General features: G+C 40.2%; 1 protein-coding gene across 2 annotated transcripts in view; it reads right to left on the bottom strand.

Annotated features, from left to right (window-relative positions):
* Nucleotides 1-8,733: 8,733 nt before the first annotated feature.
* The window catches only part of ADAMTS5 (ADAM metallopeptidase with thrombospondin type 1 motif 5), a 49,910-nt gene continuing 38,649 nt past the window's right edge, over nucleotides 8,734-19,994 (bottom strand). For both annotated transcript variants that reach the window (XM_049627968.1, XM_049627967.1), the window contains 2 exons: nucleotides 19,066-19,241; nucleotides 8,734-14,888 (listed from right to left, as the gene is read on the bottom strand). In XM_049627968.1, the coding sequence (XP_049483925.1) occupies nucleotides 14,321-14,888; nucleotides 19,066-19,241 (744 nt within the window). In that variant the 3' untranslated portion in view covers nucleotides 8,734-14,320. The remainder of the gene's footprint in view (nucleotides 14,889-19,065; nucleotides 19,242-19,994) is intronic.

Here is a 19,994-nt window from a genome sequence, read left to right as displayed (position 1 = left end):
CGAGAACCTCAGGAATCCTTCTGGTTTGGCATGATGAAATCCAGTGGCAACTACGCGGTATATATCTGAAAATGAGTAATAGCCTCATGAAAATGTAAGCGCACTTCCGTACTGTGTCCTCCCCTGATCTTACCTGCTCTTAACCACGACGCCAGCGACCTACTCCCTACCACGCGCCCTCAGTCCACCTCACATCTTCCTAATCTTCAAGATATTGTGTATTGTGCTTTCTTTTTGGTTTTGACCAAATTTCCAGCATTTGTACTACTGGCGATTTCCTTTCTAAATTAGGAAACTCTGGAGGAGAAAGAAGGGAAAAGAAAACCCCATCCACCCCCCCCCCACCTTAGTCAATTATAACAGCATTAGAGGTATTCTAAAAAATCAGCTTGAGAATGTATATTTTGGCAAAAAATCTTCGTATACAAGCCTTTATACAGCTCTTATCCTTAAAACAAATTCTTAAAGAAAACCCTAATATCTATCGTTAGCGACTCCCATCGAAAACTTGAATTGGGATTGTCTGTTGTATTATGGTGTTTTTGTCCTTCCTAAAGTTGTCATACTTCTAAAACTCCCCCAGAAACTGAAACACGCTCATTTGTAGCGCTTACTATTTAAAAATAGGGGCGCCTGGGTGGCGCAGTCAGTTAAGCGTCCGACTTCAGCCAGGTCACGATCTCGCGGTCCGTGAGTTCGAGCCCCGCATCAGGCTCTGGGCTGATGGCTCGGAGCCTGGAGCCTGTTTCCGATTCTGTGTCTCCCTCTCTCTCTGCCCCTCCCCCGTTCATGCTCTGTCTCTCTCTGTCCCAAAAATAAATAAAAAACGTTGAAAAAAAAATTAAAAAAAAAAAAAATAAATAACATTTTCACCTAAACTACAACATCGTGTAAAAATACCCTTGAAGGAACAAAACTTTCATTCTTCTCCATTCATTTCATTTGGCTATATGGAAAGTATTCCACTTGGCTCATTCAAAAAAATGTGCAAACCTGGCTTTGGGCACAATACTAATTTTCTAGAATGGATGGGCCAAGGCTGATCTCCGTGCATTTCTTGCGATCAGTTGTACGTGGCTGGAAGTTAGACTAAGAGTGATTTATAGTAATTGCCTATCATCAGTCTATGTCATGTTCACCTGAATAATCCGTCGACTGTCCCAACAATGCCCAGGGCTCCGAACCTACCTGAGATTATTTGCTTCACATGTGAAGGAATACATACCAAGTGCCAAGGTCGCAAGAATGAAGCACTGACTCCCCAGCCCCTGCCTCTCTAACTTCCACAGCAGCGAGAAGAAAAGAGTCACAGGCATGTTGACTCACATCCACTTAGAAGGTAAGAAGTAGTCCCCTGAGAATGTGTATCACACAGGTAGAGTGAGACGGGAGGGATCCACTAACGTGGTGTTTTTCAATCTCATCGCTACTGACATTTTGAAGGGGATAATTCTTTGTTGTAAGGGGGCTATCCTGTTCTTTGCAGTATCCTTTGATTCTACTTTCTAGAAGCCGGTAACACCCCCCCCCACCCCCCGCATCGTGACAATCAAAAATATCTCGAGACATTGACAAATACCCTATGGGGATAAAATTTCCCCTGAATGAGAACCACTGTACTAGGGAAAAAGTAAAACTAAGCTTTCATGATTGACAGCATTGCATAATGAATGAATACATGAAGGGAACATCAGTCTATAGGATGAATAAGATAAATATTTATTAAATATACTTAAAAGTAATATATATATATATATATATATGCACATGCATATACACACACACGCACACACACACACACACACTGCATACCTTGACACTTTAAAAAAATTTAAATGTTTATTTTTGAAAAAGAGAGAGACAGAGCATGAGTCAGGGAGGGGCAGAGAGAGAGGGAGACACAGAATTTGAAGCGGCCTCCAGGCTCTGAGCTGTCAGCACAGAGCTCGATGTGGGGCTCGAACTTGTGAATGATGAGATCATGACTTCAGCCGAAGTCAGACGCTCAACCAACTGAGCCACCCAGAAGCCCCATACCTTGACACTTTGAGAAATTTTTCACTGGAGGGAGAAGTAAGAAACCTTTATAGTTATGCTACTTTTGAGGCAACTGTGTTTGAAAGAAAAGCTGGAATGTGAGAATGGCAGAAGCTTTTTTCTACATTGGTCCTTATTTTGACAAACTCACTGGTTTTAAATCTACCCCCCCCCCCGGTTCTATAAAATAATCATAATTTTTCTTTCCCGTGATAACCTGTCAACTATTTGAAAACGTACTACGTTGTTCTCCAGTTCCTTCCCAACCTTTTCCATCATATGAAATAGAATGTAGTTTGAGGTTCCTCTATCTTTCCCTTTCCTTTCCCCCAGTGGAGGTGCCATCTGCTGACACAATTCCTGAATTAGGATTCCCAGGACCAAAACGAGTCCATTACAAATGCTTTGGAAAGAGAAAATCTAGTAAGGACTTAAAACCTTTAAAAAAAAGTTCCCACTGACAAGAATTTCAAAGGTGGTTGACTGCTGGCATTGGGTGAACTGCTCAAGGACCCACTCTCCAGCTGACCATCTGCCCCCCATTGTTCACATGGACGCAGGAAGGAAGGTGAATGGGTGTTAGCATTAGCAGTGTCTACAACGTCCAGAAGAGGAAGAGAATCTGGAAGTTTAGCAGCACACTTCAAGAGTCTAGCTCCTTCCTTGGTGACTATCTTACATGAATGACACTGTTTTCAACCGTTTTGTAGAAATGATTGGACTGCAAGATGATTTCTTTTTTTCTTTTGTTTATTTATTTATTTTGAGAGAGAGAGAACAGGGGAGAGGCAGAGAGGGAGAGAGAGAATCCCAAGCGTGCCCTGTGCCGTCGCCAGTGTGGAGCCTGATGTGGAGCTCAATCACAAACCTCAAGGTCATGGCTTGAGCCAAAATCAAGAGTTGGAGGCTCCACTGAGCCACTCAGGTGCCCCTGCAATATGATTTCTTTTTCACCTGTAGAGACCTCTTTCTGGCTTGAGGTCCTTGAATCCTGGAACTGTGTATTATTTGCTATCATGGCTTATCACAGACCACATTACATAAGGGATCAGTAAATACGTTTTTTAAAAATTATCAGTGTATACTAAATATGCTGTAACCTTAGGAGCAAAATTTTCACTTGCAAGTTATTTATTGGAAACTTGTCATTTACAACATGTATATTTTTCTTTCTGTTACATTGGAATTCATGTTCAGCTTCCGAAATCCTTGAGTTCTCTAGAAATTGTACATAATATTTTGCATACATGTGCATTTATTTAAGAAGTTGAACTCCTTATACAATATAGATTTTTCCAAAAAAAAAAAAAAGAATAAACGGAAGATCAAGGGAAAAGTACTTTAAGAGGATTATTTTCAGGAAAACTGGACAATCAGAAAGAACCTGTGTTGGACATTTCTGTTTCTTCCTATGATCAAAAAAAAAAAAAAAAAAAAAAAAAAGAAGTTTTAGGAATCTATCTTTATTGGATCATAGGAACAAAATCATGGGCTCCGGAGACACTCTACCAATATTAAAATGGTTTTGTTCTTTCACGAGGAGGAAGATACAACATCTAAGAATCCTTTCTTTTCTTTTTTTTCTTTAATTTTTTTTAACATTTATTCATTTTTTGAAAGACAGAGTTCGACTGGGGGAGGGGCAGACAGAGAGAGAGAGAGAGAGAGAGAGGACACAGAATCTGAAGCAGGCTCTAGGCTCTGAGCTGTCAGCACAGAGCCTGATGTGGGGCTCGAACTCACAAATCATGAGATCATGACCTGAGCCGAAGTCGGATGCCAAACCGGCTGAGCCACCCAGGCGCCCCTCCAAGAGTCCTTTCTTAAAGCTCCCGACCTAGAGTTGTATGAGTGGCTCATTCATTAAGCACTCGACTTCAGCTCAGGTCAATCTCACAGTTTGTGGGTTTGAGCCCCACACTGGGCTCTGCGCGGACAGCTCAGAGCCTGAAGCTGGCTTTGGTTTCTGTGTGTGTCTCTCTCTTTCTGTCCCTCCCCTCCTCTTGCTCTCTCTCCCTCTCAAAAATAAATAACCATTAAAAAATTTTCAAAAACATATAAAAGAAAAAGAAAAAAAAGCTTCTGACTCATTTTCAACAGTACATACCTTTTAAAATCCGTGCTGATGGATTTATATACCGATTCATCCATAATCTGGTCCCCTGTAGGACCAATGACAGAAGAACTGGCAGGATTAGGAGTGACGTCTGTCCCTTTAAAGGAATGGGAACTTGATCATTGCATTACAGATAGTTGAATTAATGTGCTATTTATAACTCCTAAACAGCTCATTTTCTGAGTCCTTATCCTCCTAAAATAGAGGGGCTTTACTGGCTCGCGAAATGACTTGAAGGTGATTGAACAATTTATTACGCTATTGCATACAGCCAGCTTAATATACTTTGGAAAATAAAGGTTTATTATTTATTTAAGTCCACATGTACCACTGATACCAAAACCTGTCTTTACAACATTAAATTTGGGGCCTTCTTAAGTCAGGCACTTGTGGTCCCATAGAACAACGTTTTAGACATGTTGAAATGTTATTTTAGGGAAAGGCATGCAGATTGGGAAAACAGAACAAAAAACAATAAAAATCAATTCATCTTCCCCACCCAACCCGGGAGACTCCCCAGAGTCAGGGCCGGTACACCAAGTTAATTATAAGACTATGCGACTCCTTGTCTGTAGCTTGCTTATTTTATACAGAAATAAATATAAAGGGTAATGATTTCCACTTGCTTGTTCACTCTTATGCCTCTCTGATTCTGAACAGTGTTGTTTCTGAAACAAAAACCTCCATTTTTATGTGTGTAGAAATGACAGGTTAGCCAGAAAAATTAACCTTAAAGGTTGATTAACCAAACTTCCAAAAATGGCATATTGTACAATCTCTTAACTTTTGGAAGAATCAAGAAAAGGTCTTTGAGTGTTGCCAATTCACACATAGTAAAAAAAAAAAATGTGTTTATTTATTTTGAGAGACACACAGAGCATGTGAGCAGGGGAGGGGCAGACAGAAAGGAAGAGAGAGAATCCCAAGCAGGCTCTGAACTGCCACTGCAGAGCCCTACGTAGGACTCGACCCACGAACCGTGAGATCATGACCTGAGCTGAAGTCAAGAGCCGGATGCCTCACCAACGGAGTCACCCAGGCACCCCACATGTTGAAATTTGTAATTAGTTGTGTTAAAATGGGATATTCTGGACCTTCCAAGTCTCAGCCATAAGAAGGCTAGTAGATTCCATTTGGTACTCTGGTAACACCCGCTCTTGGAACCCAGAACCATCTTGTAAGAAAACTCATAACTTGGTGAAGATACCACAGGGAGAGGCCTAAGACTGCATAAAAAACGAAGGGTAGGGCTGACCCTGACCTTCTGAATGCTCCTGTCAAGACACTAGGTGTGTGAGTGAACCTATCTTGGCTCCTCCACTCCAGTCCAGCCTGATGCATCTCACCAAATGACCCCAGTTGACCTGTGGAGTAGACATATTGTTCAACTCAACCCCGACTCACAGAATCATGAAGTTCAATAAACCACCGTCTTAAGCTACTAAGTTTGGGCATGACCTGTGAATAGCAATATATAATCACAACATTCTTATTAAATTTTTAACTTATTTGATGAAAACCTCTACATTTATTTATGGCAACAAGGGATTTCTTAGCCGCACTTTGGAAAACATTGCTGCGGGCAGTAGATTTTCCCATCCATCCGCCCCTATCTCTTTGAAACCTGTTTGTGCTTGTTCTTATCACTGTGATTCTGACTTCACACCAAGATTTTAACTAATTCTGTCCTTGAGTCTGAGTGTATATATGGACCTATCCTCTAGCAGCCCAAGTGACTCTATGTCAGTTAGCTTAAATGGGAGTCTCATTCCACAACTTTGTGTGAGTTCTAATAACTCAGATTCTGTGTTTGTCCTGTGTTCCCCCCTTGTATTCTAGCCCCAATAACTGGGTCTTAACCTTATTCATTCCACTTAAGCGTCTAACCTAATAGCCTTTCTAATAATCCCTTGTAGATTGGGATCCTTCCTTGTTTTCACCTATGTTCTCTTTCTCTGTAGGTACCATAAAAATTGTCACACATTTAGCAGCTTAAAGCAACACCAATATATTACCCCACAATCTTATCAACGTCTAGGCTCAGCGCATGGCTGAGTTTTTGAAATGAGCCCACCTACAAGTGATTAAGAAATACCCTTTCCTGCTCCCCAAGATTTTGATGTTTTCAATAATGAATAGCCACCGCAACCAAAGTCTGTACCTGCAATTCGAGGCCAACCCTGACGAAGGCTGAAATAGGGAGACAAGGTGCTGTGGGCATCTGGAGGTGAAAAGAGAAACCGAATATTACAGCCGAATTCATGAATTCATGTTAGATGTGGTCCTGGGGCTGCTCTGTATCTTTCTCTATTTCTGGGAACGACCCAGGTGGTTGATCATTCTGAGATTTGCTTCTCTTCACCTCGGGAGATGGACACGGAGGGAAACTGAGAAAAATAAAGGTGCACCCTTCGCTTGTGTCTGCGTTGGGACACGTAGTCATTCGTTCTGTGGGAAGACAGGAGTTTAACTGAGCAGACAAAACAATGAGCTATCCAGAAAGATTCCCACAGAACCCAGGAATTATGGGTGATTTGGACTTTTCCAGGGTCTATAGTGCCGTTTCTAACCATCGTTTTTCACTCCACTCCTGATCCAAAAGCACCCCTCAGGACCATTTTTATGCCTGTGACCTTGTCTGAACCAGCTCGTTATTAGCTGTGAAGGAGACTGTAAGGTTAAATACTGCATTTTTTTTTAAATTCTTCCCAGCAATTTACTAGTTTTCTAAATCAAATTCTCTTTCCTCTCTCTTTAAACAACAAGCTCCTTTGTACACTTGGAGCACTTGCCTCTTTTCTTGCTGCTTGTCTGATTCTCCATAGTTTCCTTGCCGTTTTTATTGGAATTTCAGGACTACTCTTGGATTTACTCAGGGGTCCCACCACACACAGGGCATCTAAACACTTCCCTGCACTTCTCCAATCTCACACAGTCTGCCACCCACCCCATAGTCCCCCCCCCCCCACCAGACTCCCATTCCACAGGGATAGAAGACTCCCAGCGCTTAAAGAGGGTGAAAAGTGAATAAATATCTAAAGTGCTTATAACAGTGCCTACACTTGGTAACAACAAAATGACCACTAACAGTTATTATAATGGGATCGTCATCTGTCATATTGGGATTTTTTTTTAAGTTTATGTATTTATTTAGAGAGAGGAAAAGAGCATAAGGAGGGGAGGGGAAGAGAAAGAGAATCTCAAGCAGCCTCCACACGGTCAGCCCGGAGCCCGACGGAGGGCTTGAACTCACGAACCATGAGATCATGACCTGAGCCGAAGTCAAGAGACTGGCGCTTAACCGACTGAGCCTCCCAGGCACCCCTTTACTATGTGGATCTTAGGAACAACCTTATAATGGTCATGGAGAGAAACACATGCAGGAAAGTTTGTGAGATGTTTCCCACAGGTCCTGACCCAAAGAGATGTTCAACCAGTCTTAGCAATATTATTATGGTTAAGTTTCTATACCGTCTTTTAAGAGTTTAGGTGTTTGTAACTACTTATTCAAAATCTATATATCCTGCTAAGCGGCACATGTAAAGCACAACAATTCTGAAATATTACTTGGTATACGGGAGAAATTCAACCTGATGCACACTAAATAGCAATGATTTCAGGCTTAGAAGGAATCCGCGTCCTTAAGAACCTTAGTGCCATAAAGTTTTTTCGCAAACAGAAAGGCTTTTGCTAGTGAATGAATGCCAATTTTTTTTGAATTTCCATGTGTGCATTGTTGACTCTTTCCTTGTCTACCTAGAATAAGTTTATCTTTAAAGAAGGAAAAATGAAGGTGATTACGTTACTTGCTGTTACTAATTTAACATCAGAATTTCAATACCAGACAGACTTTAGCGAGTGATACTCAGGTAAGAAGAACTTGAAGTAAGAATTCCAAAGTCCCGTAACTAAGGTAGAAGTATTGTCTAAGCCAAATGGAAGAAGAATGGTAAAAACTGCAGGGAACCTGGGACTTCCTTAAGAGCTGGCTTGGTCCTACTCTTATGAGAAAATTAAAAATAAATGGACACTATTTTCCAACTCTAAAACATATTATATGCAGTACATACTTTAACCTAGTTTACAATTAACATTTATTATGCCCACTGAAACCACAAAGCCAATGTTTAATTTTACAGTTTGAAGTCACACATAGGGAAATGCTTTACAAAATAGGATATTGTTCCTCAACGAAAAATATTACAGTATAGGTCCCAAACGAGTCAGTTCAAGTGGTTTACCTGAATAACAGAACTGTCGTGGAATGCAGGCTACAAGACGCGGTAATGCTTTCAATAGCTGATTCAGGTTCAAAATTTGCCAAAGCGGAAGAGACATTTTAAACAAGACCCGTCTTAGTTTTCCAAGATTTTTGGTTTTTCAACTGCATTACATTTACTGAAACACACCATCACTTCTGACAAATTGAAGATAATAAGCAGGTCACATTCTACTGCTTATATACGACGACATGAAAATCTTCGATATTTTACTCTGGCTTGAAATCATGTTTCAAGATATAAAAATCTCAGTTATACCCACTTAGGTTTATTACCTGTCTTTACTCACAAGGCTCTTATATAGAAATCAAAAATTTGTGCCACGGCTCACATCAAATTAAATATATTTCTGCAATCTGTTTAGTTATCTGCAGTCTATTTACAAAGCATGTGCATGATTTCCTCTAATAAACATACTAAATGGAAGCAGTGTTTGTCAACTCCTACATTGATGTCATGGCTGAGCGTGTAACGCAAAGACACCATCCGGAGACAATATATTTTTCTTAATCGAAAGTCACGTCTTACAAAGTCACACACAATATGATCTCCTATTCTAATTATACTCTCAGTCTGAGGTGTTTCTAATATGCTGTGGGTTGTTAAAGAAAAGACCAAGAAAGAGTTGCCAAGGGTTTACCATGGACATAAAATATTGCAAAGCTTAAAAAAAAAAAGTCAGGCTAAATATACACAAAAGCTTGTGTATCGGAAACAAAAAGTTAGTTTGAAAGGAACACGGATGGTTTAGTAAGTGCTGAAACACGACTCATCTAAAAGTCTGTTCCTCTAGCCTGACACTCTTCAAGTTTCGATGTCACCTTAAACATCCTGGATGTACCTATAGCTTATGTCACTGAACCCTGCTGATCAGGCTGACCATTTGATGCATTTCCCAAACATTGAGTATCAAGTTGTGCCCCGCCTAGACCAAAAACTTAAAGAGTTTTTTTTTGCAAATTGAAAAATCATGTAGAATAAAATAGTGAGTCCGAAGTAACATATTTGATAGTTGGTCACTGATCAATATTAGCACCTTGATAAAAATTACATTGGATGTGCCAAAAAGAAACTGAAAAAAAAATATATGCTGTTTTATTTACAAATCACAGTTTTCCTCACAGTGTTAGACTTTGGATCACTCTGATGTGGCCGTGCCTTATAAGATGATGGGCCATTTGGTTTTTCATTTGACCTATGACAGTCCACATGGACCAGTTGGTGGAGCTCCAGGATAAGAACCACAGGTAGCCAATTTATCGCTAAAGTGCTACTGTATTTGGAAGGTGCAATTAACTGGGTTGGCTAATATGTACATTTCAGTCTTCCTCTCTTTTAAAACCAACAACTTCTACCAACTATACCTTCATTATTTTCCCCATAAAATCTGCATTGAGAACTATGGTATCATTACCCCAGAAAGACATTTGGCAGATGAATACTTTTCTGATCTGAACATCATGTGTATTTCCAGTTTCTTTATCTCACTAATGTAACGGGTTCTTGTTTCAATATGTTCCCATGTGCTAATTGATTAGAATATAATTATGCATTATAGACTGATGTGTTTCATGATCCTATAACTTCAGACGTCATTTCTCTAGTTCATGCTAGCAAGGAGGCTATTAGGGAGTTTTCTGGGTTTTTTTCAGTGTACTAATTACCTAAAATGGTCTGTTTGACAATCTAAAGCTATAGGTGTTGGCAAATGAGAAAAATGATAGAGAAAACATACAAGTTCCTTTCCTCTGTGTTTAAATGATAGACTGGCTCTATGATAGCTCTGGACGACCATTTCTATACTCATGGTTATTCATTTATTAACTTTGAAATGTTAAAAAAATATAAGGTATTATCACCTCCACTTAATCATAAATAGATCAGTAATATTCACCAATCCTCAGCCATAAACTATTAGCAAAATTTGGCCATTATTAAATCCAATCTTGTTTCACAAAGAGTGACCTCTAAGTCATACACAAGTCCTGGACTTCATTGAATCTGGCTGCCGTGCTCACCTAAACCATTACAATGACCTTGTTATTAAGGAATGAGTCAGTGGGGGAAACATCAGAGCCAGAGATGGAGCTGGTCAGTTGAATATCCAAGGGTGCTTTGCCTTATTACTGTGACCAGACTGAAATCACAGTCAGAGGCAAGCTGATGTGATAAAAGGTGTCCTTGCTTGTCCCAAGTCCTATTTTCACTCTGTGAGATTCATTAGTAGTACAAAGTGACATTCTATCAACGGAGACCCCATATCTGTAGCAACGTTCATGATTACTAGTATTTAAATCACTTAAATGCAATTTGTTTACTCTAACTATAGGATCCCGCCAATGCTAGAGAATAAATGGTATTAATTTTTAAGGAGTGTTTTTAAAGCAGCAAAGGACAGTATTTGGTTTTATCATCACTGATAGCTCTTGGACACTGTGTGCACACAAATTTCACATATCAACAGCTCCCTGTCTACGTTTATCACTGGTATCAGGGATTCTGAACTGTGTCTTAGCTTCTGTGGGAAGCTTCCAGGCTATCTATACACCAAGTTGAGAACTTAGGCTTCAGTTGCTTGAATAAGTGTTTTTCTTATCTGTGACTTGGAAAAACTAATATTAATGAAACCCAACAGACTTATTAATGTAACTACAAGTAACGAATACCACTAGTCAAGAAAGGGTAAGTTTAAAACTTCCTTAGAGAGGAAGACTACAGTATCAGAATAAGGATACGTGAGGAATATATACATATACGCCTGTTTCACGCAGAAAGCCTTCTGTAAAAAAATACAAAAGCAACCAGTGCTGTATATTATGTAAACTCACAAAGTGTACTTTATACACAAACATGAAGCATAAATTAAAAGTAGGACAACAGCAAAACTTTTTAAATATAGAATTTGCACATATTTTTGTTAAATAAGAATAAATACTTTTATCACACAAATTCACATACCAGTCGCAAAAACAATAAATTACATTTTTTTTCAGTGCTGCAACTTTATTTTTGTTTGTGATTAATCCCTTCATTCTTAGTTTCATGGGATAAAACTGTTTCCACAGGAAGGCAAAGGACGTTGAATTTACCGAACAAATTCAAACAATGCCCTGAAACCTTTAAACAACAAGGCAGGGCTTAATTTGGCCTTTTCTGTTCCAGAAGAAAGAGATGTCATTTTCTTCTGGGCTCCCTTTATTTAGTGACACTGAATCCGGAGTGTTTAGTTTTGTGGGATTAGATTCTTACTATCCTGAGCATTTTCAGACAAACTTTTTTCCTCGAGGAAGGAGCCTCAGCATCGCGAATCCTGGACTCTTCATTCACGATGCAACTATGGAAAGGGGAAATGCATAGTCCAACATTAGACTGGACTGAATTAGATTTCATTATGGGGGATTTTCCCTTTATCATTCTTTTTATCTATTGAACACTCCATTTCTCTGAATTTCAGTTTCCAGTCTGTATCGCTTTTCTCAGGAGTTTAGATAGACATACATTCCTCAGTCAAACTATTGATACTCGTATGAAAAAACTAAAGAAAACTCCTTAAAAGCACGGAATAGTGGTTTATTCCTTTTAAGCTCTCTAGGATTATTTCAATGAGAAGAATAAAACTTCACTGTTTGGGGGGAAAATAAATGATAAATCATACTAAAAAAAATCTATGAATACAAACATGGCTGCCCTTCAATTATTTTTTTTTTCATGCTGCTACGAATATAACAACAAAAGATAAAAACAAATTTTGTCCCAGTTGAGTTACTTGATTAAAATTGTTTTGAAAACTGGGAAATAGTCAGGTTGGCCTGGCTATTAATTCTTTTGGAATAATCAAATAGTCGGTATGATTTAAAATTCTTTTCTGAGTGATTTGAATAGCATGGTTTCCTGTCCCTGATATCTGGTGACCTCCATCAAATGTAGGTGACCAGCTCTATATAGGACTCATTTCTCTGATGAATAATTTATTAAGAGTAAATGACCATGTCTAAAGCAAAGTCAGTCGATGAGAAGCCAAAGGATGATTAACAGTTTTGTAAAACGTTATTTGTTTCACCAAATAATTTCTTAAGAAAATACTTAAAACAGTGAGACCTCCATTCTCCTCACCCGCTGAAATCAATGTGATCTAGCAAGATCAATTACATAATTATTTTATATTAAAAATATTTTCTAATAAAAATAAACTCTGGTGAGCTTTAAGGGAACTCAAACAATTGTCCCCTAATATCTTTATATGCAAATCTCTAATAATAGGCACATTTGGTACAATTATTATAAAGTTTTATATAAAACAATTGGCTTTGTAATCTTTCATAAAGAAAAAGAAATCCCGATGAATTTGAACACCTTGGATTTTCTGAGCTATGGGGTAGAGGGCTGCAGTTGACCGTTTAAAAAGAGATTTTTAGGCAGTCAATTGTAAAAAAATTCCATATCTAACACCCAAACGTACAACCTACCCAGACAGGCTACGGAAACAGAAACAACAAACTTCTCAAAAATCGTCCCGTTTCACCAAACACTTACTGGTACAACCAAGTGCTTTCCAACTGGGAAAAATCTTACGGACAGTATCAGTATACTTGGATTTAAAAAGACAATGCAAAGAATCGCTGCCTGTATGGTGTGGAAACAGTCTTATTAATATTAACCACTATTTTTTTTTCCTTTTGCAAGAGCCACATATATGATGATCACTTCTAGATGTGGCTAACTCCAAAGTGATCTTTAATACTCCTATCAAACTAAATCAACAAGTACAAAACATTGCGGGTCTTACAGAACCCCTGAACAAAACATACAAGCGAAAACTAATGCATTTTCAAGGCTGGCTGGTAAGAGGTATACCAGTGTTGAACGTGTGGGATGCAATTAGAAAACTCTCTGCAGTGTGTTTTGTACGAATATTACACAAGGTAGGATATTAGCTGGAAGCCTCTGAAAGGGCAAGCAGTGTGAAGATAGAAATCGAAAATTTCTATTTGTGTGTTTTTCTTCCTTTTAAATTCTAACATGAGGAAACTAGTGTTTAGACTCTTGAATACACCCAACATACACACACGCAAACACTACATCTACGTCCTAATTATGCATTCATTTGGCTGGCTGCCTGAAAAAAATACAGGCAGTTGACATTTAAGTAAATGGATCGGTGTATCTATTTAAATGACCAGCAACGCGGAGATCCTTTTCTTTTTTAGAATTTCGCAGAAGATGCTTCCTGTCAAAATGGTTTTTGACCAAAATTTGATCTCCTGTAGTCTGAAAGTATGTGAAATCTTGTGAAAACAGCAGCAGGTTCTTAATTTCCAGTAAATCATCCACAGCTCTTTCTGGAAACTGGAAGGAGTTGAAATAGCTGCAGACCTACTTTGGTCAAACATTTTTTATAGAAATATATATATATATATATATATTTTTTAATAGAACCAAGTGATATAAAGTGACATACCAAGGGAGAATGATTTACAAACAGTAAAAATAAGCTACTGTGTATTATGGATGAGAATGATTATGATGCCTTTGAAGACATTCTATAAGAGGTAGGTGACAAAGGGGAGACTGTTCTGCCATCTTCAAATGTCCCCTGATTCTACATTCACCAGTGTTTTTTCATTCTTGTAGCCCAGGGGATGTTCAATAACTCCCAAGTTGTTCTGTATTCCAAGGTCACTACTGTCGCACGAAGCAGTGCACATCTCCATTTGGTCACAGAGAGCAGATTCTGCCCATAATTAGACTCCTGTTGACAATGACATTGAAGTGTGACTTTCTGTGCTTCAGGTAGACCTCTTGTTTACCACGACTGATCACCACCATTTGCCACGACTGATCAGTGATGAATCATCCAGTTAGCTCTGCGTAAGCTCATGACCACGGGCTAACATTTCTTTAGCAAACATTGCTTAAACGCAGAAGGCCTCTGGGAGAGAAGGCATCCCTTCGCTAACTTCCGGTTTGCATCCTGGCACTGGACCGTCCGGGTGTGCCAGCCCGTATCACAGGTCCTGGAACAGGCGAGCCATGGGCCTGTCACCCACTGCAACTGTGGAGTGTGTGAGCCCACTTTATTGCTGCCGTGGCTAGTGACAGAGTTTACTTTTTGGGTGGACTTCTTGGGAACGAAGAAACTGTAGCGGACATCTAATGCTTTCGTTGGATCTGTTGCAAGAATCTGCACTATCAGAATTTCCTTCGTGGCTGAGTAGCCCATCCCATGCAAGAAGTCATCCCTGTGGCTCCAACCACTGTAGTTCATGACTGTTCCATTGATGTCGATGATGGTTTCCGAGGTGGAGATCATGTACTTCCCATTGATAAGGTACTCACCATTTTTCTTCTTCAGGGCTAAGTAGGCAGTGAATCGAGTCTGGTCTTTGGCTTTGAACTGTCGGACTTTAATGTGGGTTGCCCCTTCGGGGATCCTCACCACATCAGTGTAACCCTTACTGGAAGCAGGAATGTCCACAGAGGAGAGAGAGGGAGAGAAAGAAGGAAAAATAAGTCAACACTTAGTAAATGGATAAACAAATAAGAGTTCTCTAAAAGTCTTACCTTACCTTCACACGTTTTAAGGTAGTGAAGAGATTAGTTAAAAATTGGCTTCAAAAATTAGTTTCCTTATAACAAAATTGTGAGTAGACTATGAGAGTGTATACGTGTTTATTGGGATGTTCAAAATCAGGATGATGTTAACCACCTGCCTTCGTTTTAAAACGTACACCAACTTTATTGAGATTTTCAAACACATTGCACACTCGTAACAAATCCTATCATCTTTACAAAGCTCCTTTATGTTCTTTTGGCACAAAATGGGATATGTGTAAATACTAACAAAAATCCGCCCTCGATCTCATAGAAACCTTTAAATTAACGAGTCTCAGATTTGTCTGCAGACTAAAATCAAGCGGAGGTCTTTTAAAAATTTAAATCCCCAGACCCCAGACCAATTAGATCCCATCTGTCAGGATGGGAAGAGACAGCAGGATTTTGGGAGTCGTTCCAAATGTGCAGAATAGTTGGGGAACCACGGATTTAACTGCTGAACTAGAGACACAGTAGAAGTTCTGTTTCTGTTTCTACTAGAACTCTGGATTCTTTGAGCAGAACACCAATGAAATGTAAAATTCTGTAAGTGGGTAACCATCGCTGACTAGTATCATCAAAACAAAACAAAAAAAAAGTGAATCTTTAATGCCATAGCAAATTTCCTCAAATGCTGTGTCCGTGAACCTTATGACAGATAAAGTGAGGCTATGTGATGGGTGACGAATAAGGTAGGTCTCGAATGACCCATCATCTGCTCCGGAATATGGGCAAAGGCATCAATATCTCTAATATCCACAGCTTTTGAAAAAGGCTAGGACAGAAATGCTAACTGAGCACCAAGAGACTCTACGTGTAAGGACTCATCTTTGTGAAAATCTCTGCCTCCGTAAGTAATTTGATAATAAGGTCCCCATATGCTTTACTTTCTTAGTTACTTGAACAGAAACAAATTGCCCGTGTAGTTTGGTGTGTGTGAAATTTAATGACCTGCTGCTAAATTCTTACTCAGGTTGAGGGGTTACGGGGCAACTAATTCGTACCCTAAAAATCCCTAAGGTATTTGCCCCGCCCAGGCATTTCCTCTGAATCCAGAGAGGGGCTCCTCCCCAGGGAAATCCTTTTGTGTGTTGGGAATCTGACGTGGACAGCGACTGCCACTTTCTATTGTGTTGGGAGAAAGAAGATGCAAGGCTGATGATACTGCTTACCCATCCAACTGGACTCATTATTTTTATTTTTGTAATACGTTTTGCCTTAGAGTTTGTTACGGGACTTACTTTTTTTGAAATATCTAGGATCAAGAGATGATAGGCAAACCTACCGTGGCTTGAAACATAACCTGGAGGGGTGTTGGAGAGGATATCTCATCTTACATAGGAAGCATATAAAGTGGAGGTATATTAAAGTATTTGAACAGGTGTATTTGAGCCGGTGGCAGTGCTGGGCTCCAAAGCCATGGCCCCTTACTCTTACTTTATGCTCCTTTCACAACATCCCCATGTGCGACACCCTTACCTCTGCCAGTCATACTTTATAACCGTTACAGGAAAATACGTTCTGATTATATACAGAGTTTAAGTGACGCCGAACAGGATGTCAAGAAAATAAAGAATGAAGGGTAAGGGAATCAGGTAGGAGAGCTTTTTTGTTTTGTTTTGTTTTTTTGTTTTAAATCCTTATTCCTTAGCGTTCCTCATATTCGTGAGAATCAGTTGGGATTATCAGCCATTGCAGGAGGTCTTGAGACTGACCTTCCCAAGGCAGCGGGAGGTAGGAGGCCTAGTGCCTTGATTTCTTAGCGCCTCAATAAAATATGATTCTCTTACTCTCCTGATACTGAGCAAGAGGAGGACGGAGCTGCCATTTACTGAGATGAGGAACATTGAGGGAGGAGTGAATTAAGATTAGGGTCGTATTTGTCAAGAGGTGTGAGCTTGCTGAAATATTTTAATATGCATCATCTCCTCTGATGCACACAACAATATTAACTTGCAAGATAATTACTATTAATTCCATTCTACTCTCAAGAATTCTGATTGTAGGGGTGCCTGGGTGGCTCAGGCAGTTAAGCATCCGACTTCGGCTCAGGTCATGATCTCACAGATCGTGAGTTCGAGCCCCGTGTCGGGCTCTGTGCTGACAGCTCAGAGCTTGGCCCCTGCTTCAGATTCTGTGTCTCCCTCTCACTTTGCCCCTTCCCCGCTCATGCTCCGTCTCTGTCTCTCTCTTTCCCCAAAGTAAGTAAACATTAAAAAAAAAAGAACTCTGATAGTAAAAAAATAAATAAATAAAAGCGACCCTTCAAAGATCACATGATGTGCGTCACTGAGTCAGGGCTTGACTGCCAAGATTTCAGCTCCAAGATCAATGTCCTTTCTCATATGTCACATTTGACCAAGGTAATTTATCTGGAATAGTTCAACGGTCATATCACACAATATAATCTTGGTTAAATCAACTGACAAGCTGCTCTGTCACCACCACTCGTCGCTACCATGAATTTCTTCATCTTTTCATGGGACAAGAAACATGCAGACATTGGTTGTCAATACAGAGACAAAATGCTAAATTTAGCACTTAAAAAAGTGGCTTCTAAGCTTATGTAGGAAAAATGCATAGCATATAGTACATAAGGTTTTTTATTTCTTATTTGATTCCTGAACTTCTTCCCTTCCCTTTCCTTTTTTTTTTTTAAACAAGATAGCCTTCTCATCTTATGACCTAAGGCATAGCCTTTGCTTTAGCATTTAACAACCGTGCAAAATTAGATAAGCCCTACACTTTCAGAGTCCCAGTTTCCTCATTTGTAAAACAAAAAGGTATACTTCTTCATTTCTAAGGGGTCTTGCACCTTGGCAATATATACAAATGCAGTATGTAATTGACACGGAGGGTATTTTACAGAGATGGCTCAATACAGTCCCGATGAATCGCTAGCAAATAAGATTAGTAATGCATCTTTTAACTCAGAATAGATTCTGCAGACATACAATTTTTTTTTACTATATCAAAGATAATTTCCAGCGGTGCATAATAACATGGCATGTGACTATTTTAATAAATCCTTATTGTTAATCGGGTTTGCATATTACCTGCCGGTAAAGACAATACAGCACACACATCAAGAATGTATGCGTACCGGGCCAACACTACTCAGCCAAAGAGTGGTTTGACAAAGGGGAAAGACAATCCTGCATTCCAGCAGACTTTTTAGCCTGCTCCCTCCTCCTGGCTGATAACATAATATTTCATGCCAAAAATTGGGTACTTTATTTTTTTCATTTTTTTAAGTTTATTTATTTATTTTGATAGAGAGAGAGTGAGCAGGGAAGGCGCTGAGACAGAGAGAGAGGCGGAGAGAGAGAGAATCCCGAGCAGGCTCTGCACCATCAGCATGCAGCCCGATGTGGGACTCCAACCCACCAACCATGAGATCAGGACCTGAGCCGGAACCAAGAGTTGGGCGTTGAACGGACTGAGCCCCTCAGACGCCCCCCCAAAACTGGATACTTTATACATTTACATACTTAAAACAAAAGCATAATCAAGGACAATGACAGGAAGCAGATGTTACTGCATATATTTCTTTATAGAGAAGATTTAAACCTGCAGAGGTCACTATAAAATGGGATTGCTGTCTCCATCACCGCCATTAACTTACAGGTCTTCTCAAGAAAAATACAGCCTAATGAAAAATCCTTTGTAAAGTGAAATCGTTATGATGCAAACTGGCCATCCTTCCCTAAATTATGCTTCAGAAATAAGAGATGCTTCAGAAATAGCGAGATGGCTAGTGGGGACCCCACCGACTTTTCCTTCTGGGTGTTCCCACTCTGCAAGACCTTGACCCTGATCAGAGCCATTGCGGTTTATTTGCCACCAGAGGCACCAGGAGCTTCGGCTCTGCAACCAGAGCTTTCTCCTCTCCCTCCCCGGTTCTCAAGTGGACCCTATGTTACTGGAGCCATGCTGGACCCCTCCACGGATGGCTCGTGACGTAACATGAGTCACCCTTTCAGTTTCTCAAGGCTAAAGCTTTGTCCCATGCACGTAAGGGCAAGGGTTCTACCCCCTCACCTTTTTTTATTGAAGGTCCCGACCACCTTGGTGCAACTGGAGTTGTCTCCCCCGCACACTGCGCACTTGTCATACTGCAGCCTGGAGCCAATGATGCCGTCACAGCCAGTCCGGACACACTTCCCCCGGACGCACACGGAGTTACTGTACGGCCTGCATTCGGTCCCATCCGTCACCTGAATAACGAGGCTCACGTTAGCGGCGGGAGATACTTGTGCGCAGGTGGTTTGGTTTGCACGGTAAGAGAGCAAGTCCTAATGTTGAGTTTTGAGTTTGATCGGGGCAGTACATCGAAAAATGAACAAACAACCGAAAAAGCATAGTTCCCAGGAGTATCTAACCGAAACATCCTCGACATATTGGCAGAAGGAAGATCTGAGATAAATCTCAGTTATGCACTTTCTCTCTTGAGCCTAATTCCAAATGTGCCAGGAGACCCAAGGTCGTCCTCTCCCTTTCTGTATCCCGAGCATGTTCCCAAGGTACCGTCTCGCCTTTTTACATTGCTAGAAACGATCGTTTCACTTCGCATGTGGGACGTGTCTCTTGTGCGGAAAATGAGCAAGCTCAAGATGGCAGAGATCTGGGGCGCCTGGGTGGCTCGGTCGGTTGGGCATCTGACTGCAGCTCAGGTCACGATCTGGCGGTTTGTGGGTTCAAGCCCCGCCCTGGGCTCTGTGTTGACAGCTCAGAGCCTGGAGCCTGCTTCGGATTCTGGTCTGCCCCTCCCATACTCATGCTCTGTCTCTCTCTGTTTCTCAGTAATAAATAAACATTTTACAAAGTTTAAAAAAAAAAAAGATGGCAGAGATCCTTCTTGGTGGCATAATTGTTACTCTAGTGATGCATTTGAAAGTCTACACTTGACATCCAAACCTCCTTGTGGTTGAAAAGCATGCCCTATCGTGTGTTGAACCGTCAGATATTGA

Source organism: Panthera uncia, chromosome C2, assembly GCF_023721935.1.
Source record: "Panthera uncia isolate 11264 chromosome C2, Puncia_PCG_1.0, whole genome shotgun sequence".
NCBI lineage: Eukaryota > Metazoa > Chordata > Mammalia > Carnivora > Felidae > Panthera > Panthera uncia.
The sequence above is the reverse complement of the archived record's forward strand: the minus strand, read 5'-3'. Positions and strand labels throughout refer to the sequence as shown.